The sequence below is a fragment of the Gossypium raimondii genome, chromosome 6 (genome assembly GCF_025698545.1).
Source record: "Gossypium raimondii isolate GPD5lz chromosome 6, ASM2569854v1, whole genome shotgun sequence".
Lineage (NCBI taxonomy): Eukaryota > Viridiplantae > Streptophyta > Magnoliopsida > Malvales > Malvaceae > Gossypium > Gossypium raimondii.
In genome coordinates, this window is record NC_068570.1 from 42,133,464 (window position 1) to 42,157,804 (window position 24,341).

General features: G+C 34.1%; 2 protein-coding genes across 4 annotated transcripts; one reads left to right on the forward strand and one right to left on the reverse strand.

Moving 5' to 3' along the window:
- Window positions 1–251: 251 nt before the first annotated feature.
- On the reverse strand, window positions 252–4,757 carry LOC105773309 (uncharacterized). 3 transcript variants are annotated; one of them, XM_012595081.2, is made up of 8 exons: window positions 4,302–4,756; window positions 4,025–4,228; window positions 3,375–3,866; window positions 3,141–3,251; window positions 2,457–2,642; window positions 1,232–1,462; window positions 735–855; window positions 252–637 (listed from the first exon to the last, which is right to left on the reverse strand). In XM_012595081.2, exons 1-8 carry the CDS (start codon window positions 4,704–4,706, stop codon window positions 525–527), a joined length of 1,863 nt encoding a protein of 620 aa, XP_012450535.2. In that variant the 5' UTR covers window positions 4,707–4,756; the 3' UTR covers window positions 252–524. The 3 variants fall into 3 exon arrangements, with proteins under 3 accessions (XP_012450535.2, XP_012450534.2, XP_012450536.2); XM_012595080.2 differs by having other exon boundaries at window positions 3,375–3,869; XM_012595082.2 differs by lacking the exon at window positions 1,232–1,462 and having other exon boundaries at window positions 3,375–3,869; window positions 4,302–4,757.
- Window positions 4,758–4,824: 67 nt separating this feature from the next.
- LOC105773310 (transcription elongation factor 1 homolog) lies at window positions 4,825–6,418 on the forward strand. Its single transcript, XM_012595083.2, has 5 exons — window positions 4,825–4,981; window positions 5,416–5,537; window positions 5,764–5,834; window positions 5,959–5,980; window positions 6,082–6,418. Exons 2-5 carry the CDS (start codon window positions 5,425–5,427, stop codon window positions 6,197–6,199), a joined length of 324 nt encoding a protein of 107 aa, XP_012450537.1. The 5' UTR covers window positions 4,825–4,981; window positions 5,416–5,424; the 3' UTR covers window positions 6,200–6,418.
- The last annotated feature ends 17,923 nt before the right edge of the window (window positions 6,419–24,341 follow it).

The following is a 24,341-nucleotide window of genomic DNA, read 5'->3' on the forward strand; positions in this document are numbered from 1 at the left end:
AGCTTTTCGCTAAATTCATTTTATTTTCAAAAAATAAATACATAAATATACACTAGTCACCGGGAACACAAAGATCGATAGTAATTTTTATGTTCGATGTCAACCACAATAAATGAATTTAGCGAAACAAAATCTGAACCCATTTTACTAGCTTGATTATGTAAATAACCACAAGTTTTGGCTAATATTTTCTATAGAATTTCTGTTCTCATTTAACAGCATAAATCCTAAAGGAAAAAAAAAAAAAAACCTTAAAAGAATCATAAATCACACTTGTATTGATATGCATATCATTCTCATACATTTGTAAACATGGCTAGAGGCTAGAACATTCTACATATTATAAACGTATATGAATGAGATTGCACCCAATGAAATCTCATTGGAGATGTACCTTTACACGTTTTCCAACTTCAACCAAAATAGTTAATAAGAAAATGAAAGGAAAAGAAAGGACCTGGATTATTGATGCCATCGACTTTATTACAATTAACTCCTCTTTTTAAAATCAAACCAAGCAATGATCATTGGATTGGCCTAGCCAATGCAAAGCAGGAATCTGGGTTAACTGACATCAACAGCTCAAGTACAACAATCTCATTAGGAAGTCGGATTTTGAGACGAGGTTCAATTAAACCTGCTTGCAACATTCATAACATGAAAATATTAGCACAAGCCAACAAGCAACAGGGTTAAATTGGGAGTAGTAATACATGACAAATGTAAGTTCTTACCAGGGGAGAGTTTTTTCCCACCATATAGCTCTTTTGTTAAGGGATTCACAGCCCAGTGATTGACACCCACCCGACTTGTAGGTTGGAACCCAACTATTTTTCCTTCAGTTGATAAAACCACCTAGATGATACCAACCAAAGGGAGACGCAATCAAACTAGAAATATAGGCTGCACTGCCAAGGCAAGCTTGATTCTTTTAAATTTCTGATCATATTTATATTCTAACAAGTACCAAACCATGTGAAAACACTTTAATTGAGATTCAAATCCAGGATTGCAACCAATTTTGCTGTTATAGTTGCCAGCTAAATCAATTTAAATAGACACCAGATTAAGCGTGTCAAGAACCAAAATCAACTTAAGTTTGCTCCCACTTCACTTTTCTCCTTCTTTTCTTTCTGACACCTAGTATATAGCTAGAAAGAAGGCTTAGCTAAAATAATATAGCTAAAAAGCAGACAGAACATAAAAGCAAAATCTAAACCAAGGAGTTTACCTGATAACTAGCAATATCCTGGACAGATGATTTTATATCAGCATCAATTTTTTTCACATCAGCAAAACTAGTTGAATTGTCCTCACTATTAGAATTAGCTTGATGAGGTGCTTTTAGACAGCTTGGTATTTCACCAATCCAGGCACCAATATTGGTTTCTGTTGCTATTTCACCAGGCCAGCCAAAAGCATCCTTAATCTTTTGGATTACCAGTACACAAAATGTCTCCAACTACCAATACTCAATCAAGATCAGTTGATACATTAAAAGCAACTTTTTAAATTAATAAAAAATAATAATAAACCAGAAAAGATAAAAGAGAACAGAACTTCAAAAAGAAACTACGATTGAAGGTTTCAAACATTAGCCTCTATATTGCTAGGGATGTTGACTTGAATGCATTGCGACCATATTATGCACAATCAAGCCACCAGCAAGTTTTAAACTTACTCTTAATCCAAACTTAGTCCATTCTCTTAACTTATTAAACAGGGATGTACAACACAAGTTCAAAGCATATTAATGTACAGGCACTGTCCTAGAATGGTTCAGCTGTTCAGGTGCTCCTTGAACAGTATATGGGTCTCTGAAGAAGCTAGCAAGTTCCGTCTTTGCTAGAAGAATCAACAGTAAGAAACGGAAGTATAACATTTTTGAGAGAGTTGGAAATAGTTTTCAAGAACATTGTGTTCGTCAAAGTGCTCTAGGTCATGGATGGGATGTGGATTAAATCTTGAGAAATAAAATTTTTCAGGAAATAAGCATTGCTCCTGGCCATCTGAGCTTGGTTAGGTATTGTTGTCGCAAAAGTGCAAACTAATCAGCAAGCAGAACAAGAAACAGGATGTGCCCTGATGGCTGTCTTAAAACTTTCTCTTTATGGCAGTTACTCTTCCTCCAAGTTTCTCCTCTGATGGTTAAGTTTGTTTAGCTACGAATACTTTTTCTTCTTGTTGCTAATATTTCTTCAACAAGATTCCTCTTCAGTCTACAAATTAAATGGGGCTCTAGAGTTATATATCACATTCCTAAATCACATGAATCTTTTGGCAGCAAAGAAAATACATGCAACGCCACAAGGACTAATAGCATAGAAAATTTCTAGGGAAAACTAGTTTGCCTATTCTAATACTAGCATTAACAGAGCATGGATACAATAATAAATACACAGATATTACTGAAACTGAATTAGTACAAAGCTACAAAGAGACCAGTGTATTCCCACCTTTTCAGCGTCTACAGATTGAATTGTTGTAGACTCAATAATAGATGATGGAGACCGAGATTTTCCAAGGTACTTCCCTCCTCTGCCTAGATAAGGAAAACTAAATAGACTGATAGTACTGATGGTAATAAGAAGAATTCCACTTGCAATGATGGAAGATATTACTTTCAAGAAAGAAGAGTTCCTCTGTAAGAAATTGAAACAATTAGACAAAGACTAAGAACTTGATTCAATTCAAATACCAATATTTTTATCAGCAAGATCCTTCAAGTTCATAAAAGGCTAAACAACTTGAAAAGAAAAAGACCACAAAATAAGAGAAGAAAACAAAAAATTTCAAATTAGTCAAATATAGCATAGAGTTCATGAAATTCTAACAATTACTATTGAATATTCTCCAAGAGATAGTTTCAAACATCCTTGATATGTCTATCCAGTACTGGGTTTAACACTTCTCCAAGCATTATCAATAATCTTACACATACTTCCACAATAAAAAGCATTAAAACTTGTTTAATATTTGCTTAACTGATTTATTAAATTACAAATTATTTACAGTCACCTCCTATCTTAAAATTTCTAAACATCTAATATGCGAAGGTCAGCCAATGGGCAAACAAAAGTATGATAAAACCAAACAACAATAGAGCTTCAAATTTTAACAATCAATATGCATTTTGATACCTTTGCTTTGGTCAAGCTGTTGTAATTGGCAACCATGCCACTGTGTAGTTGTTTCTTGGGCAGTGTGTAAACATCTTCATAGTACATATCTAATATATCAGCCAATCCAACCTACAAATTTTTATAAGCTAGCATCAAAAGAGAAGGATAGTATCTGCGAAATAATGCACACTAATAAGCTAAATACAATATATAAAGAAAAAGATGAAACACCAAAGGGAAAGAATAAAGTACCATTTGGGAGTGTGTCAGAAGAACTTGCCACCTACTCTCGTTAGATTCTCTCCATCCTTCAAACTTTACATTCTTAAGTGTATTTGCATCTATTTCCAGCCGATAGGCAGGTATATACTCACTTGTCCAAGCACTAAACTCATGACCACCATTCTTTTCCAGCTTAGACTGCAAAGGATGAGTCCACCAATAGTTTTTCTGCCTCAGATCCGTAGCATTGAAACTCTCTTTACTGGAATTAAAACTTTCAAGAAGATTCCTGGCATTTTCAACAATCTCATCTTCAAACACTTTATGTAAAACAACAGATGAATCTTTTGATACAATCCCTTTTGATTTCCGAAACCACCGAAAGAAGTTTGAGGGAGTTTTTCCCAATAAATTTTCCAGGAAATGTTTTTCAGTGCTTTGTAAAGCTGAGATGCAAACTACTTCACCGAGCACAGAGATAACCCTTTCTTCTGATGACCGGAGAGTGAACGAGGCTGGAACCTGCTGATAGTAAATGCATAACAAGAGAACCGAACCTATCAGTATCAAGTGGAACCTGCAGAAAAAACATTAATTATGGCATTACACGGAAAAATCCGACATACAGAAAACAAACTTGAACAGAATCCACAAAAATGAAATACCAGCGGTTATCTAACCTCTCTTGGATTTTCAAGATCTTCCATATCTCTTTCAGTTCCAGGTCGAAACAAAATCAGTTCGAAACTCCAAATCTTTTGCATAACCACTTGCCTAAAAGTCATAGCCAGTATGTTTTTTGATGATGTTCCGGAAAAAATATCTTCAGAAAATGACTTTTTCAGCTTTTGAGCTTTTTCTTTAACTTTCCTAGCCGGCAAAAACTGTTCCCAAAAAAATTAGATAAATATTTAACGGCTAATTTCCTATTTTGATAAAGAACGGGAATGAACGAACCAATCGTGTAGAAACGGTGGCGCTTTTAGCGGTTGGACCTGGGAAAACAGTTTCAATAACCATAGCGGGGATACCGGAGTCGACGTGCTCGGTGGCGGCTCGGCCTCCATCAGCAGCAGCAGCCGTCAAAGCCTGATCGAAGCTAACGGCCCCAACGAGTGTGAGGCGAGCGAGGTCGTTTTCGTAGGTTCGAACACAAGGGAGCGTGGTTCCATCGGAGTCCGCTATGAATTTTAGGGCTTCCTGTTCGGTGGATGGAGCCGGCTTAGGAGAAGAACGGGAGAGGATAAGGAAGGGAATCTTGGGGTTGCGGAAGGGTAGCTTGGGGAAAGAAGTGAACTTTTGGGGGGAATGAGAGGGGAATTGGATGGAAAATGGAAGGGAAAGTGAATGAGTGAAAGCCATTGGTGATGAAAGCAGAGGGTTTTAGGGATTTTAGAAGGGTTTTTACCTTTCTTTTTCCTTTAATTTTTAGTTTTGAACGTTGAGGGCAGGTGCTAGATGGACACGTGGGTCTGGGCAACTGTTTTCAAGAAAACGGTGTCGTTTCAACTGCCTTGCATTTAACTCTATAAATTAGAAAATCTAAATCCCTCTCTTCATTCTTCTACTATCTCTGCTTCGAAACGCATCGAAAAGTTAGGGTTTTCGCTCCTTACGATTATCGAGATCGTCCTCTTGTAAGTTCAATTATTCTACTTGATTCTTTATCGATGAGTTTCGAGTTATATTCGTTATCATTTGTTTTCTAAATAAAAATTTATTCTTTTTCTTTTTGCTTAGATTAATCTGGTGGATGTTTTGTCGGCCGGATTGATTAGCCTTTGAAATTTGCCTAATTCTTTTTTTTCCAATGTTGCGTAGCCTTAAGAAGAACAGTAAATCGAAGAACGAATTTAAATGCTTTTTGAGAAATTTGAGGGGAAAAAATATTTTGTTTTAATATTTTGTTTTACCGCTTAAACTAATTATTTTTTCCCGAAGGAAGAATGTCTAAAATAATTAGTTAGGGTTTGAATTGAAGAATCTGGTATTCTTTGAGAACTTTTTTAAAAAAACTTTGTAATTTCAGAATTTTTATGCTTATTTTACTTGTAATTTGACATGTTGAAAGAATTGAAGTATGGGAAAGAGGAAATCAAGAGCAAAGCCTGCTCCTAAGAAGCGAATGGATAAGCTTGACACTGTGTTCAGCTGCCCCTTTTGTAACCATGGAACCAGTGTTGAGTGCCGCCTGTAAGTACAAACTTCTTATGCTTGTTTTATGAGAAATTGTGCCCATATTGTGACCTAATAACTGAGATAATTTTGGGAAGATGCTTCTATTTCAACTTTCAATGGGTAAACATTGTTATCCATTTTTGTCTTTGATGAAAGATAAAAGGAAAAAGTTGTATTATGTGAAAATGGCGTTTGTATCATAAGAATTTATGTGAAAATATATTTTGCTTTTCTGTTCCAGTGATATGAAGAACTTGATTGGCGAAGCCTCTTGCAGAATATGCCAGGAAAGCTTTAGCACTGTTATAACAGGTACTTATGATACCAATACCTTGTGGCTGGTAAAGAACTTCAAATATTTTGCAAGTTGTGATGAAAGCTAAGTTGGCTGGCTTTTTATTGACTCATCCATGTTTCTTTGTTTACGTATTTGCAGCTTTGACTGAACCAATAGACATGTAAGTGCATATCAATGTGATTTTTAGTGTTTACTCCGTCGCCTATCAGTGTGGAGTTTAGTCTTTACCTCACTCTCTTGCATATATCCGTGACTTCTCAGATACAGTGAATGGATTGATGAATGTGAACGTGTTAACAACCTTGAAGAAGAGGATGATGGGGATCAGGATGAAGGTTATGTACCTAGAAAACGGGTTTCAACATCTGAATGGGACTAGCAGTAGCGATGGATGTTATAGTACTTACCAAGGCTGTAATTATGTTAGTTTTCTGTGGGGAGTAGTTGGTGTGCATGTATGCATATCTTCCAGCATCTTATGGTATGAATAGCCTAAATGATCCATTGTATGCTAAGCAAGAACTTCGTCAAAGGGCTATCAGATACTCGTTTCGTGTTGTTATGTTGATTTAATGCAACTACGTGATCCTATTATGAATGATGCTGCACATGGTTTTACGCAAAGCTATCCGGTGTTATCATCCAAGAGCTGAAAGATTAACAGCACGTTTGGTTGACTGTAATAGCTGACCGGTTCCATGTCCTACAGGACGACGTTAGTTTGGTTTACTGAATGTTATTCAGCAGAATAACTCATTACGGGACTACTATTCCTCAAAGTTCCCGAGTAGTCATTTTTTACTTCGAATAGCTATTCTAAGCAACTTAAAATAGATATTATTATTTTATTTCCATTTTAACCCAATCAAAAATCAAAAGGGAAAAGAAAAAAATGGTAAGAGCAAAAATTATTCAACACATTCCCAAGAGAGAAACTTGCAGTAAATTGAAGAGAAATTTTGATTGAGTTAGTTCACAGTTATTGTGGATGGGTATTCGATTGGTGGTGATGGGCATGATGGTTGACGGCAAAAATAGTAATGAAAGTTAAAAATAATTTATGTAGATCTGAATTTTTGTGATGAATTTTAGGAAAACAAAACTAAGATGGAAAAGAAAAAGAGGAGAATCAGATAATTATTTTGGATTGGTCACAACTAAAGTGGCGGTGGAGACAGCAATGATCGTTGTTGGAATCTGAAATTTAATAAAAGGTTTTCTCCAAATAATAAACATTTGAGGGGAAAGAAAAAGTAAAAAAAAACTTATATATTAATTAAAATTTACTATATTTATTAAATATTTTACTATATTATTGAAGTAATATGAATATACATATTACATATTGAATAATATGAATATATATTACACATTGAATAATAATTATATTAAAATATGATTAAATTATTTATTTTTATTTTTATTAAATTATATTTAATAATAATTTTATTAAAATTTAATAACAATAATCATTTATTTAAAATAGTTTTTGTTAAGGGTATTCTGGTAATTTTGACTTTTTATACTATTATAAATTTATTTCATTCAATCAAATATAAGAATACAATTATAGTTTTATTCTATTTCATTCAACTAAATAATTGAATTAGTAATTATAGCTCTATTCCATCAAAATTCTATTTCATTATAACTTTATTCCATTCAAGTAAATCAAAAGTAGTGTAAAAGGATTTTCACAATAATAAGTAACGTTGACATTAATATTATTTTCATGAATACCGTGTCGTTCTTGCCAAATTTGAAATAATTTATAAGTTTCCAAACATAGATGAAGTGATAATGACTTTAGATAGTGCAGATTTAGATATTTATTAAAGTAAATTGAATTTTTAGATTTGGATATTTTAATTATTATCTGTAGTTGATTTAGATATTGATATTAACTAGATAATGAATATTAATTAGGGTACTTAGTATCTTAATTCATTTTATTTTTCTCGAATGAATTTAGATGATGAATATTCAATATGAATTCAGATTATGGATAGTTAATTTCATTTTATATGTTAAATAATTTAACTAATTTTGATTTCTACAACTATTTTTAAATTTAATTTAAATAGTAAAGGAATTTAAATTTAAAACAAATATTTGGATTTGAATTTAAAATTTATTTAATTGGTTGAAATGTGGATGTGGTTTTCAAATTGATTTAAAAGTTTATTTAAATTATTATTATTTATTTGTATCTAGGTATTAATTTATTCATAATAAAGAAAATGTCTATTTCACGATTTGGCTCTTAAATTATACCTTTTTCTTATTTTGGTACTCAATTTTTTTGCCAAAAGTGGTACTTAAAGTACACTCACTTCTCAAATTAGTACCTAAAGTGTACCTCTGTTATACTTTTAGTCCAATTTTGATAGAGTTAAAATAATAATCTTATTTGTGTTTAGGGTATTAACTTATTCATAATAATAAAAAAGGCTTTATTCACAATTTGGTCTCTAAAATATACCCTTTTCTTTTTTTGGTATCTAAACTTTTTTGTCTAAATTGGTACCTAAGCACACACATACCTTATTTTTTAGTCCATTTTTATAGACGTTAAAAACAAATTTTATAGCCTATCACAAAGTACCACGTGGTGTTTTTATGGTAAAAGCCAAATATTTTCTTTAATTAAATGTGTTTACACATTAAAACGTATAAAATAGAAATAAATATATAAAAGTTCACAAATATATATAATATCTAGAAAACATATAAATTATAAAAAATTTATAAAAATAAAATTTACAAAAGAATAAAAATAATGGAAAAGAAAATAATATTATTATTACAAAACCGTAAAAATTATAAAAATAATTAAAAATAATTAAAATATTTTTATAAAATTCTAAAATATATAATCCTAAAGGTATTTAAATTTCAAGATTACTTGAAATTTAATTACTTTATTTCAAAATTTTATAAAATTTTCAATTTTTATATATTATTTTGAATTTTTAAAATTTAAAATTATATATTTAAGAATTTTATAAAAAATTCAACTTTTTTAAATTTATATATATATATTATATATGATTTGTTTAAAATTTTAATCAATATAATATTAAAAAAGGACACATAACGTGTTCTAATAACGTCGCATGGTCAGTCAATGCCCGATTAACGATCAGTCAACTCCGGTTAAAGGTTGGTCAACGTCAAGTGTTTTTTAATATTTAAATATTTAATATTATAATTTTTTATTTTTTAAATCTAAATTTAATGTTTTTATTTTAAATAAGCCTAGTTGCCATGTGGCATTTTTTTCATTAGACAAAATATGCCATGTGGTGCTTTTCAGCCACCTAACAGATTTTATTTAACGTTCGTTACAAAATGAACCAAAAATAGAGGAAATTAATATTTTAGGTACCAAATTGGGACAAAAAAAGTACCAAAATGAAAAAAAAATGAGTGTCCTTCAGAGGCTAAATCGTGAGTTAAGCCTAAAAAAACACATTTGTTGGATGTTCTCTTATTTAAAGTAAGTAAATGTTTATATTTTTTGTTAAAATATTTTAAAATTGTTATGAATATTTTAGTAAGTGGATGTCCATTAAGATCCAGATAAGTTTTGATGGAGTTTAAATTATTATAGTCATTAGGAGTAGATCTCTACTTCATTTATACTTCTTATGCCTATAAATAGAGACTTCAGAGAAGCTCTGTAAATATTTTGATTGATCAATAAAATACGCTCTCTCTTTGCTTTCTCATTCTCTTTGTCCTTTACTTTCTGTCCTTTTATTTTATAACACGTTATCAACACCGTTTTCTTTTAATTGTTTTTCTCTGTAAGTCATAAAAATATCTCAAAATTTGCTATTGTCGATTATCTCCTAGAGCTGCTGCTATATCAATTGAGGTCTGCACACTATGAATAATTATTAGAGCCTTTAACCACTTAGGTACGCATAAATCTCTATACTTTTTTATGTCCTTTCATGGAAATATATATATATATATATAATCCTTACGTAGTATGTTTTTCTCCTTTGTTGATTGATTTTTGGTAAAATTATTTTATGAAAAATATTATTACTTTAAGGTTTCTTTTAAATTAAAATTTTTTATTAAATTATAATATGCATAATATTTAGATGTTTAAAGATTTGATTATTAAATTCTTGTCATTAAATATTCTTATAATTTGATTAAAATTATGGTGGAAAGTGTTATTAACTTACCATAGTTGATTAAAGGGAATTTTGATAGGATCTACTAAGTCTTATTAACTTGCTAATGTTTAATGATTGTATTATATCTTTTAAATTGAATGTATAAATATTTGATTAGAAGCTTCATAAGATTTTATAACATATATGTGATATTAAAATTTGATACATTGTGTATCAAATAACTTTCAATCATCGTATACGAAAATTTTGGTTTTGTTTATTAAATGATTTATTTTACTCTTAGATTATAAATGTTATTACGAAGACAAATTTGTTTTACTACTTGTAATAGTACTCGTGATAATAGCTGTGGTGATAATAATGATGTTAAAGAATCTCGGTGTATTTTACTATGATTTATTTATTATATCATGTTTATTATAATTGGCGACTAATCATGACAACATGAATAAATATATTTTAATTTGAAATCCACGCATGTTTTGTGATGGTGATTATGAAATAAAGAATCAATGGAGGTGTTTAGAAGTCTGTCCTACTAGATTTGTTACATTCCCTAAAGTGAATGCAAATATAAAGAAAATAAAAGATATAATCATAGACCACTAAAAGTGGGAACATAGTGATAAATAAGAGAACAATGAGAGTTCTCAAGATAACTCTTCAAAGGGCAAAGATAACTTATGTTATCAATGTAATATGAAAGATTATTGGCCACATATGTGGCGCATGCCCAAATATTTTATTTTTGTTAATATTATTTGAAGAAATATATGAGAATGTAGTAATGAATTTTATCATTACAGATAGAAAATATTTATCTTATTCAGTACTGAAACAAACAAATATTATTCCAATATTTGATAGTACAAAATTAGTTGAAAGCTCCAAAAGAGCTAATATATTAATATCTTGTGATGGTTAATTCATTGGTTTTAAAAGATATTTGTACAAGCCCAAATTTTGCCCGGGCCCATTACCAAAATTTTAACCCAATACCCAAAGCACCTAAACCTAAAACCCAACTACAAAGCCCAAAATTAAAAGCCCAACCACCCAAATCAGAAAACAACAACCCTAACCCTAGGTGTGCCACACCTAGGGTATCCACTTGCTCTGCTGGCCGCCGCCTACGTCCCACCGCCTCAGCCACTTGCCCCATTCGTCCCATCAATTACCTGCAACAAGGAAGCAAACACAGAAGCAGCAAAGGCAGAAGCAAAATCGGCTATAATGAGGCCGAATATCATCTTGGAGAAGGGGGGTTTTTTTTTTTTGGTTTTATTTTCTTTTCCTTTCCTCTTTAAGGTTGTTCAGAAATAAGAAACACAAAAATCAAAGGTTTCTGGCTCTATTTGTTTTCGTTTTTACATATTCTAACCCTTTTTTATTTTTTTTGTTCATTTATTTATATACGTATAATATATATAACAAACAAAAAAAAAAAAAGAAAAAATTACCTTTTTGAAGTTTCCAAGAATCACACGGTGGTGGCAAGGACGACAATGCACATGACGGGGTTGAGGGAACCCATGGCCGGATTTGAGAAAGGGGGGAGAGAACTTTCTCAATTTTTTTTTTCAAAGGGAAAAGAAAGAATGAAGATTTTTTTAAAAAAATTTGGGTTTAAATAACCCCATAAAACGGCGCCGTTTTACCCTTAGGGGCCAGGTGCCAAAACGACGCCGTTTTGGCCTTGACCCGCGCGGTGACCCGACCCAGAGGGGAGGATCTGCGTGTTTTCTTAAAGGGAGTATTTACGCGCGCAGTCCCTCCTATTTTTCAGCGCATTACAATTTAGCCCCTTTTCGTTATTTTCTTTTATTTTTGATTTAACCCCATAATTTTGTTTTTGCTTCAATTTGATCCTTTTTAACGCTGCGTTTTGGGGATTTGGGGTATTTTTCATTTTGGTCCCCTCTCTTTAGGTGCGCATCACGATTTAGTCCTTTTTTTGTTTTTTTATTTCGATTTCACCCCGTATTTTAGACTTCGATTTAGACCCTTTCTAGCATTTTTCATTATCTTCTTCATTATTTTAATGTATTATCATTTATTATTATTATTATTATTATTTCTATTATTATTATTATGTATATTACTATTACTTATCATTATTATTATGTGATAGCTTAAATATATATATGTATTTTTCTAACCTATTTAATATATATAAATATTTATATATATAAATATCTATGTTCTTTGTTTTACGAGTATATGTATATATATAAATAGTTTCTTTTATATTTATATATATTATTTTATTTCATTTTATTTTTATATCTCACATGTACATATATATATATTTTTATATATGTAATATTTATATGTATTTGCACATTTTATTTATATGTTACGGTTTATTATTCCGCATGTTATCGATTTGTTCTTTTTATTTATTTTATTTTAGTATTATTGTCCGTATTATTTTTATACTTTTGTATTCATCATGGTTTTGCCATGCATAACAATGTAATTTGCTTTCACATTTTTACTACGACTTCATGTTTTTTATTTCACTCGATATAACAAAATTTATTTTAAAAAATGGCACTTCGTGTTTAGATTCAAGAAGATCGTACCCTAACTTACTGGGTTTCGATTTTCACAATAAATCTAAATACACGAATCTTTTCAAATTCAAGTTTTTAAACGATCTTGGAAATCAGGAAAATATCGTGTCCTAACTTACTGGTCATGATCTCATTTTTAAACCCGAGATAATAAAATATATTTTAAATAAGCATTTTTCATTCGCCTATCGGGAATTCGAGACATTGTGTCCTAACTTACTGGATATGATTCTCTTTCTCGAATAACGTGAAATATCCCATTTTCTCCTAAAAATTTTCAATGTTTTAATACAAGGATCGTATTTTTAAAATTCTTCAAGGTTTTCAATTTTCGACATTAAGACATTAAGTAATCAACTAGGTACCAATTTTGGGCGTATCGAGGGTGCCAATCCTTCCTCATGCGTAACCGACTCCCGAACCCGTTTTTCTGAATTTCGTGGACCAAACTTGTTGTTTTAATAAAATCAAACCGTTTATTAAAAGCAACCCCTTTTCGAGGTGATCCAATCACACCTAAAAAAAATGGATTGGTGGCGACTCCCGTTTCTTTTTTCAAAACCCAAGTCGACCCCGTTTTCATCCAAAAAATGGTGTCAACAGCTTGGCGACTCCACTGGGGACTTTTTCAAAATAAGTGAGTCGAGCCACGAGTTGATTATTTTTTGTCTTTTTTGTCAAAAATTAAAAATTTGGTTTAAATTTACGATCCTTTAATTGCATATCATTCTTCATTATAATTTTCATCATTTTGATTTATAATTGCTCTATTTGTTTAAATTTTGGCATCTTTTGCATTACATTGCATGACCTTTGGTCACACATTTTTAAGTGGGAGTGAGAAGCTACTTCTTCGTGAGGTTTTCACCTCTGTGCAGGATAGTGGATCGCTTTCGGGATACATCCGTACCTATGTCTTCGTGAGATTTTCATCTCCGTGCAGCCATAGGGAAATGTATTCCCCTGAACCGAACTCGGTCTATATGAGCCTATAATGGGTGAAGATCGAGGAATCTGCTGGTTCGGGTACATTATCTTTAGAGCCAAACATCATATAGTGGACTTAGGAACTTAGCCTAGATAGAGCCACTCCAAACCCCTAGTAGTCACCCGATTAGGTACTTTCTGTTTTCCTTGTTTATTTTTGTACTAACCCATCTTTTTTGTGCTTTGATCATGATTGCATCGCATCTGCATCTTAGGAAAGAGATATTGATTCAAGTCCGATTACTAAATTAGAAAGCTTGTCATGGAATACGGATTCCTTGATAAAGTGGAAAACAATACGACTTCCCGAATATATTCTGAGAAACACAAGAATGGCGATGGAAGAGTTCGTGACCCTACTTCGTAGCCTGAGGATTCAAGGCAATTGTCTAAGAGCCTTCAACATTTCACCCCCTTAAAGAGGCGGACAAGCTTTATGAAGATGGGCAGATGATGGATCGCGACCAAGATCAAGAAAATGAGCTAGCAATGGCATCTAGCAATGGCATCTATTAGAGAGATTACCTCAAACATGCGGATGAAGAAAAATCGATATTGTTTCTTGGAATATGAGGGTGAGGTCGTACATGTATCCGTTTTATGTAAGGGAATTTGCTTCCTAGAAAAGTTTCCTAAATGTAATTGAATCAGAATCAACGTCTCTTTAGGCATTCATTTCATGCATTTGCATTACATTGTATCATATGCATTAGATTTTCACGAAGTGACCCTAATTAGGTAAAATTATTTCAGAAAGTCTGGAAAACCAACATTTTTGCGGTACCCGAATAGAAACTAAGGAATGGACCAAAGGTTTGAGAGATTAGAGCGAATGCAGATTCAGATGCGGGAGCAATTGACTGAATTTCAACAGAGATGAGAGATCGATGCTAGAATTACAAAGAACCTTGATGAGTCGGTTCAACCGATCGCCAGCTGGAGAGTTAGAAAAAAGGAAGGACCTAGTGGTCCACTTTGGGGTTGATAATAAGGATCCTGCCCATTCCCTAGATTATACTCCGACAAGTGTCCAAGTCCAGCCGGATGGGCGTCCACAAGGGGCACTCTTTACCATAAGATCTCAACAATATCAGACTGGTACAACAGCACCGGTGAGTGGCTTGACGGACCTAAGGTCCAAAGTGAGGAACAATTTTCCTGTTGCTCTCGACAACCTGGCTGAAACAAAGCAGGCGAGGGTGGAATACCTAAGTACCACAAAGGCCCCAAAGAAGGAGGGGAATAAATGGGATAATGCGGGCAGGTATAACAAGGGCCACTCAAAACCAATCACTACGGGCCGACCAAAGACAGAAACCACCAGCCATCAGAGGTCTTCAAAGCAAGAATCTGGAGTGAAGCCAGGTACTGAGAAGCTCCAGTTCATACCAATTCCGATGTCATATAGTGAGTTATACCAAAGCTTATTTGATGCACGTGTGGTGTCCCCCTTCTACTTAAAACCCATACAGCCACCGTATCCCAAATGGTATGACACGAACGTACAATGCGACTACCATGCGGGAATTACGGGGCATTCAATAGAGAACTGCATTGCCTTCAAGAAACTGGTTGAAAAACTCATTAATATGGGGGTTGTCAGATTTGATGACTCGTCTAGTGCAGAAAATCTACTACCTAGCCATATTGATAATGGGGTAGACATGAAGGTAGGAAGGGGATCAATTATTTCTGATTCAGGAGGAAATAAGGGAAAGACACGGAACCATTGCGATTTCCATCATGAGAGAGGGTTCGAGACCCAAGAGAGTGTGGAATTCAAGGCCTTGGTTCAGGACATGATGGAGGATAAGGGGATGAAACTTCGTGAGGAAATTAAAGAGGAGGAAAACATACGCTCAATGTTGGCAAGCGTTCACACCAATGACATATTTGAAGACACGAATGAAAAGGAACCTTGTTAGATATCCGCCTTATAAACTGGAGTGTTCTAAGCAATTGGGTCATGGAAGAAATCCCTTTAGTTTTTAGGGCTTATCTAGAGTAATGTTCAGAACATTTTGTTGTTTTTAGCCTAGAAGCGATAGAAATTCCTTTGTGAAATAGGCTAATGTCTGAACGTTATTATTCTAATAAAACACATCTTTGCATTCACTTTTGAGCCAATATTCTTTCATTCTTTTTGAATAATTATGTCTGATTATTTTTGGATTTTCTTCCACATCATTCATTCATTCATAATCATATTGTATAAATAATTATTCTTAAATTCATACATTCTTTGTATATTCTTTTGTACCTACAGTAGGTCCCTGAATATCAACGACATGAATGACACTGCTACAGACTTAGAATCTCCTTTTGAGTGAGACATGTGTTTAGAGGGAACTCACGCCTTTAAGATGACATAGATCGTAGCCTATCTCTGGACTTGTTGAGGATGGTAGAATAAGAGGATAAACAGATCCTACCTCTCAATGAATCATTAGAAATTGTGAGTTTGGTGAAGACTAGAATTGACCTGACCACAGAGACGAAGTAAGACCTTGTTGAGTTACCTCTAGAGTTCAAAGATGTCTTTGTATGATCATACCAGGGTATGCCTCGATTCTTATAATAAAACCTGTATAACAGCACGATATCAGAAATTTACAGTGCGAACGATGTAATTCTTTGCCGGGGCAATGTCTCTCTCGTTGAGTCTGCATAGCTTTGCCCATTTGAAGTCGAGTCTCCATCCCTTCAAGATGTTGTTGGATTTTATCCTGATTAAAGAGGAAGATCCAAATTTTTTTGTCGTAGTTGTGTCCCAAAAGGGCTCTATGAAAAAATCTGGTACCAAAGAAGGTTTTTCACATACAAGATGAAAGTGGAAGATCTTATGTGGAAGACTTTAGAATAACATTGATTCTGGTCGAAAAGCATGACCAAGACTTGCCTAATCTCATGAGTTCAGACTCAAAAAAAAAATCAAAAAATCAAAAAATCAAAAAATCAAAAAATCAAAAAATCAAAAAATCAAAAAAATCAAAAAAAATAAAAAAATAAAAAAAATCAAAGTCAAAATAAGAAAAAAGAAAAAGAAAAAGGAAAAGGAGAGGTCAAGGCGAAAACCCGCAAAGGGTGCTTTGACCAAAGGTGGATTTGAGTTGAAAACCCGAAAAGGGCGACTCAAATTTCGAGCACAATGAGGCATGGACCTCACCATTATTGAAGACTTCTAATGGGCATTGCTTCATTTTGAGAGGCTACTTCATGAGCTAAAGTCATCGTATACCGATACAGAATTTCAGAGAAGAGGGTATTGGAGAATGCATTGAGCTTAAACAATAGCACGATCGCTGAAGTCTCAAATTAACTCAGAAGTAGACACCACGATTCGTCACTGAATTTCCTAGAGTTGAACATCGAAAATTAAAGGAAAATGACTGAGACTTACAAGGATTGACGTGAGAAATTACCATTTGCCCTCATTGTTTGTCGAACATCAGTACTGGGGCAACGCCTCTCTTTTTGGTTTACAGGATTGTGGTAGTTCTACTTATTGAAATCCCCTCATTGCTTGTTGAAGGGATCCAGTCGCGATGTGATCAGTTGGCCCTAGGAAAAGGGTTAAAAGCTATTCATCAGGGTCAGATGTACCATAAATAAATAATATGAGCCCATAATAAACAGGCTCGTCTCAGAGAATTCCACAAGAGGGCTGGATGTTGAAAAAGATTCTTCCTTAACGAAAGGATTCTAAAGGGAAATGAATGCCAAACTAGGAAAGTCCCTATGTTGTAAAGAAGACCATTTTTATAGGAGCACTGATCTTGAGTAAGATTGCTAATCCTATAAACTCGGATCCAGTCAAGAAACACTTCGTTTAAAGAAGAAGGAAGGACCAAGGTGAAAACCTGCAAAAGGGCACTTTGAGTAAAAAAAAAGATGAAAAAAATGAAAAAGTAAAAATGGAGAGGCTAAGGGAAAAACCCGCAAAGGGCACCTTAGGCCAAAGGGGATTTGAGTTGAAAACCCGAAAAGGGCGGCTCAAATATTGATCAGATTGGGGCATGTGGTGATCTTGCTATACCTGAAAGGGTAAGGTGACATCTTGGGGCATCGACAAAATCCTGTAGATCTCCTAAACACATGTCAAACTGAGGAAAGTCTTCAGAAAGTTTGTACAGAGAAGTTCAAGCTGCGATATCTGGGGCACCTGACATTCATACTATTTATATATTGATTTTGTCATTCTTGGAATACTTTTTTCTTTTTCAAGATACATGTTCTAATCAATTCCTCTATTTATTTTTGCTATCCTTGATAATTTATTCATTTCGAGCTATGCTCTCAAATCAATTCTATTTTACCTATCATTATGATTTTTTTTGCAAGCATGTTGCATTAGAATAATGATTAATGGACTAATAATACTTTCACAATGGAAGTTTTGCATATTACTCTAGAAGTTTCTAAATAATATAGGGACCTGAAACAGGACTATTGTTTAGAAAACACCAAGTTTAAAGGGTGAAATATCTAAGAAGGAAGAGTCTAAGTTAAAGACTATCCTTTCAGATTTTGTTGTCTAAACATTGATTGAACAAAATGACAAGATGTCGTGTTGGTGGCAAAGCTTCAATGAACCGACAAGTGATGTTTACCAGGCAAAAAGAAAAGGTCTTCTGGGAGAAGAAAATTTTTGTAATTGGGCATGAGCATTTGGTATGACACCTTGGGGATGAGGTAAAGGACCAAAGAGTTTCACATTCAATATCATTGAATTGCAATAGGAGAAGATCGAGAAAAGTCATACCTTTCTACCCTTGGGTTACAGTGGGAGATTGATGGTACAAATTTTATATCCCAGTGGATTGAACTTTGACGTGCACAGTGGGGGGCAATCAGATTAAGTGTTTCTTTGGATATGCTAGCCGAGCAAGAAGACGGTGTAGCACGTCAGTGATAAAGCCTTAATAAGCTTTTGTGTGATGATAACCTAAGCATTAAGGAATCATTTTCATGACATTTTGCATGTCATTCATACACATCTAGTTAGGAGCATTTGATTCGTTCTGATCATCTCATCCTAATCACTAGGCACAATTAGGTTCATAAAATAGAACATACAGGTCATGTTCCCTAGAGAACAGATCAGTGAAGACAACAGATCTTGCCTTCCTGCATTGACAGCGAAGCAGGTCGAAGACACAAACCTTGTCTCTCTCGGTTGTGATGGAGCTGGTTGAAGACAAAAGATCTTGCCTTCCTGCATTGACAGTGAAGTAGGTCGAAGACACAAACCTTACCTCTCTCGGTTGTGATGGAGCTGGTTGAAGACAAAAGATCTTGCCTTCCTGCATTGACAGTGAATCAGGTCGAAGACACAAACCTTGCCTCTCGCGGTTGTGATGGAGCTGGTTGAAGACAAAGGATCTTGCCTTCCTGCATTGACAGCGAAGCAGGTCGAAGACACAAACCTTGCCTCTCTCGGTTGTGATGGAGCTGGTTGAAGACAAAAGATCTTGCCTTCCTGCATTGACAGTGAAGCAGGTCGAAGACACAAACCTTGCCTCTCTCGGTTGTGATGGAGCTGGTTGAAGACAAAAGATCTTACCTTCCTGCATTGACAGCGAAGCAGGTCGAAGACACAAACCTTGCCTCTCTCGGTTGTGATGGAGCTGGTTGAAGACAAAAGATCTTGCCTTCCTGCATTGATAGCGAAGCAGGTCGAAGACACAAACCTTGCCTCTCTCAGTTGTGATGGAGCTGGTTGAAGATAAAGGATCTTGCCTTCCTGCATTGACAGTGAAGCAGATTGAAGCTAGTAATCTTATCTCCCTGAGATTACAGTGGAGTGGATTAAAATGAAGGATCTTATCTCTCTGAAGTTACAGTAGAGTAGATCGTGTCAGATCTTATCTCCCTGAGATTACAGCGGAGCAGATTGAAGTTAGTAATCCTATCTCCCTGAGATTATAGTGGAGTGGATTAAAACCAAGGATCTTATCTCTCTGAAGTTATAGTAGAGTAGATCGCACCAGGTCTTATTTCTCTGAGATTACAGTGGAACAGACTGAAGAATTTCAGATATTATCTCCCTGAGATTACAGCGGAGCAGATTGAAGCTAGTAATCCTATCTCCCTGAGATTACAGTAGAGTGGATTGAAATGAAGGATCTTATCTCTCTGAAGTTACAGTAGAGTAGATCGCGTTAGGTCTTATCTCCCTGAGATTACAGCGGAGCAGATTGAAGTTAGTAATCCTATCTCCCTGAGATTACAGTGGAGTGGATTGAAATGAAGGATCTTATCTCTCTGAAGTTACAGTAGAGTAGATCGCGTCAGGTCTTATCTCCCTGAGATTACAGCGGAGCAAATTGAAGTTAGTAATCCTATCTTCCTGAGATTACAGTAGAGTGGATTAAAATGAAGGATCTTATCTCTCTGAAGTTACAGCAGAGTAGATCGAGTCAGGTCTTATTTCCCTGAGATTACAGTGGAACAGACCGAAGAATTTCAGATCCTATCTCCCTGAGATTACAGTGGAGCGGATTAAAACCAATGATCTTATCTCTCCGGGTTACAGCAGAGTAGATCACGCCAGTCTTATTTCCCGAGATTACAAAGTGGAATGCATCAAGAATTTCAGATCCTATCTCCCGAGATTACAAGTGGAGCGGATTAAAACCAATGATCTTATCTCTCCGGGTTACAGAGAGTAGATCACGCCAGTCTTATTTCCCGAGATTACAAAGTGGAACAGATCAAGAATGTCGATCTTATCTCCCGAGATTACAATGAGCAGATCGGGCTAGTAATCCTATCTCCCCGAGATTACAAAGTGGAGTGGATTAAAATAAAGGATCTTATCTCTCCGGGTTACGAGAGAAGATCGATAGGTCTTATCTCCCGAGATTACAATGAGCAGATTGAAGCTATTAATCCTATCTCCCGAGATTACAGTGGAGCGGATTAAAACAAAGGATCTTATCTCTCCGGGTTATAGTAGAGTAGATCGCATCGTTTTACCTCCCCGTGGTTACAAGTGGAGTACATTAAAGCGATAATTCTATCTCCCGACGCTATGGAGTGGGTCAAGCGCCAATGTCTATACCTCGAAGTTGCGATTGAAGTTACAAGTCTTATCTCCCTGACGTTGCAGTAGGACAAACTAAAACCACGAATCTCGTCCCCCTGAAGTTGCTGCGAAGTGGATTGAAGCTACAAGTTAAATCTTTCTGAATTTACAGTGGAATGGATCGAAGCGACAAGACACAGTGGATTGGAATAAAGTTACTTGAAAAGAATCGTCAAGAGAAGTCAAGAATTGGTGAGACCGGGCAAAAATTGGTCTTTCTTAGTCTTTGCTCTGTTATCGTTACACGACAACGAACAAAGAGGGGCAACTGTACAAGCCCAATTTTTGCCTGGGCCCATTACCAAAATTTTAACCCAATACCCAAAGCACCTAAACCTAAAACCCAACTACAAAGCCCAAAATTAAAAGCCCAACCACCCAAATCAGAAAACAACAACCCTAACCCTAGGTGTGCCGCACCTAGGGTATCCACTTGCTCTGCTGGCCGCCGCCTACGTCCCATCGCCTCAGCCAGTTGCCCCATTCGTCCCATCAATTACCTGCAATAAGGAAGCAAACACAGAAGCAGCAAAGGCAGAAGCAAAATCGGCTATAAGGAGGCCGAATATCATCTTGGAGAAGGGGGGTTTTTTTTTTTGGTTTTATTTTCTTTTCCTTTCCTCTTTAAGGTTGTTCAGAAATAAGAAACACAAAAATCAAAGGTTTCTGGCTCTATTTGTTTTCGTTTTTACATATTCTAACCCTTTTTTATTTTTTTTGTTCATTTATTTATATACGTATAATATATATAACAAACAAAAAAAGAGAAAAAAGAGAAAAAAATTACCTTTTTCGAAGTTTCCAAGAATCACAAGACGGTGGTTTAATGACGACAACAAAGAACTGGGGTTGAGGGAACCCATGGCCAGATTTGAGAAAGGGGGGAGAGAACTTTCTCAATTTTTTTTTTCAAAGGGAAAAGAAAGAATGAAGATTTTTTTAAAAAAAATTGGGTTTAAATAACCCCATAAAACGGCGCCGTTTTACCCTTAGGGTCAGTGCCAAACGACGCCTGTTTGGTTCTCGACCCGCTTCTAATGACCCGACCCAGAGGGGAGGATCCGCGTGTTTTCTTAAAGGGGGTATTTACGCGCGCAGTCCCTTCTATTTTTCATCGCATTACAATGTAGCCCCTTTTCGTTATTTTCTTTTATTTTTGATTTAACCCCATAATTTTGTTTTTGCTTCAATTTGATCCTTTTTAACGCTGCATTTTGGGGATTTAGGGTATTTTTCATTTTGGTCCCCTCTCTTTAGGTGCGCATCACGATTTAGTCCTTTTTTTGTTTTTTTATTTCGATTTCACCCCGTATTTTAGACTTTACTTCGATTTAGTCCCTTTCTAGCATTTTTCATTATCTTCTTCATTATTTTAATGTATTATCATTTATTATTATTATTATTTCTATTATTATTATTATGTATATTACTGTTACTTATCATTATTATTATGTGATAGCTTAAATATATATATGTATTTTTTAACCTATTTAATATATATAAATATTTATATATATAAATATCTATGTGCTTTGTTTTACGAGTATATGTATATATATATATAGTTTCTTTTATATTTATATATATTATTTTATTTCATTTTATTTTTATATCTCACATGTACATATATATATTTTTTTATATATGTAATATTTATATGTATTTGCACATTTTATTTATATGTTACGGTTTATTATTCCGCATGTTATCGATTTGTTCTTTTTATTTATTTTATTTTAGTATTATTGTCCGTATTATTTTTATACTTTTGTATTCATCATGGTTTTGCCATGCATAACAATGTAATTTGCTTTCACATTTTTACTACGACTTCATGTTTTTTATTTCACTCGATATAACAAATTTTTTTAAAAATGGCACTTCGTGTTTAGATTCAAGAAGATCGTACCTAACTTCATCGGGTTTCGATTTTCACAATAAATCTAAATACACTAATCTTTTCAAATTCAAGTTTTAAACGATCTTGGAAATCGTGAAAATATCGTGTCCTAACTTACTGGTCATGATCTCATTTTTAAACCCGAGATAATAAAATATATTTTAAATAAGCATTTTCATTCGCCTATCGGAATTCGAGACATTGTGTCCTAACTTCATCGGATATGATTCTCTTCTCTAATAACGTGAAATATCCCATTTTCTCCTAAAATTTTCAATGTTTTAATACAAGGATCGTATTTTAAAATTCTTCAAGGTTTTCAATTTTCGACATTAAGACATTAAGTAATCAACTAGGTACCAATTTTGGGCGTATCGAGGGTGCCAATCCTTCCTCATGCGTAACCGACTCCCGAACCCGTTTTTCTGAATTTCGTGGACCAAACTTGTTGTTTTAATAAAATCAAACCGTTTATTAAAAGCAACCCCTTTTCGAGGTGATCCAATCACACCTAAAAAAATGGATTGGTGGCGACTCCCGTTTCTTTTTTCAAAACCTAAGTCGACTCCGTTTTCATCCAAAAAATGGTGTCAACAATATTTGTTATGGATCTCATGTTGAGATTGTAAATGAGAAAAAAAATTATATTTCATATGAATAAAAAGAGGATTGGATTATTTATTTATATTTATTACTCTTGTTATAAATTTAATTGATCGTGACTATCTTTGTAATATTCTTTTGTCATCATCCCTGTTAAGGAGTTGAAAATGAAATATTTGGCTATGAAAGATCTACTTATGGGCAATTGTTAAACTAAGCCTTATTGGATAATATGTTTTGATATAACAAATTAATGTTTTTGAATAAAAGTAAAGTTGAGTAATTTGATAAAATCAAGTTGAAATGATTTCAATTGAGTCAAACATTTTCAAATATGTTTTAACCATATTCAAACAAGTTAGAATTGCTCTAGGACAAAAAGTATCGATACTTTTTTATCTAAGTATCGATATTTTACAAGATATCGGTACCCCTCTGATAATCGATACCAAATTAACATTCTGTTTCTTTCAAACCCTAGTAAGTATCGATCCGGTATTGATACTTTTCTTAAGGTATCGATATATTTCCTAAGGTATCGATATTCCTGCTACAACGGTTATTGAAATATGCATTAATTACAAAAAAATATCGATACCCTTTTAGTAGGTATCAGTACTCGTTGCTGTAGGTGCAGTTAATGACCTGATATTTCATCCCCAACAACTATATTTACTTCTACAACAACCACGATGGTTGGAAATCAATTAGAGGGTATAAATACCATCTTCCAAAAGTCTAGCAACAAGAAGAGCAATGTGTAAAACTTAAAGATGAATCAAAACAACCTAGAGCTTAATTCTTTCATACATTTTCTTGTAGACACTTGTGAGTTTTCATTGTATTCATGTAGCTCAAGTGTTCTTCTTTGTATTTATGCTTAGTTAGCAAACATCCTGATCTTGTGAGGATTGTTTTCTTTGTTTGCTTATTTGTATCTCTTTTGAGAGAGGGTTTATTCTTAAGGTTTGGGTAGAAACCTTAAGGGAGTTGTATCTTAAGATTTTGGGGCATAAGTGTTAAGAGATATTGTAAGGTTAAACCTTGTCCTCAAAGGTTGCTAAATTAGTGATTTTGGGAAAATCCTTAGTTGTGGAAAGCTAAGGTAGTGGAGTAGGCAATTGGGGCTGAACCACTATAAATCATTGTGTTCTTTGTTGCATAATTTTTGTTGCTTCCATCACAACTTCTCAAAGGCTGATTTATCCTCCCTA

Bases quoted from the DNA above. Each gene is read 5' to 3' on its own strand.
- LOC105773310 (XM_012595083.2), top strand. From the start codon at position 5,425: ATGGGAAAGAGGAAATCAAGAGCAAAGCCTGCTCCTAAGAAGCGAATG. The intron at 5,835-5,958 runs GTACTTATGATA...ACGTATTTGCAG, and splicing joins CTTTAGCACTGTTATAACAG to CTTTGACTGAACCAATAGAC. The intron at 5,981-6,081 runs GTAAGTGCATAT...GTGACTTCTCAG, and splicing joins TTGACTGAACCAATAGACAT to ATACAGTGAATGGATTGATG.
- LOC105773309 (XM_012595080.2), bottom strand. From the start codon at position 4,706: ATGGCTTTCACTCATTCACTTTCCCTTCCATTTTCCATCCAATTCCCC. The intron at 4,229-4,301 runs GTTCGTTCATTC...TTTTGGGAACAG, and splicing joins CCACCGTTTCTACACGATTG to TTTTTGCCGGCTAGGAAAGT. The intron at 2,643-3,140 runs GTATCAAAATGC...AATTTCTTACAG, and splicing joins ACAGCTTGACCAAAGCAAAG to AGGAACTCTTCTTTCTTGAA.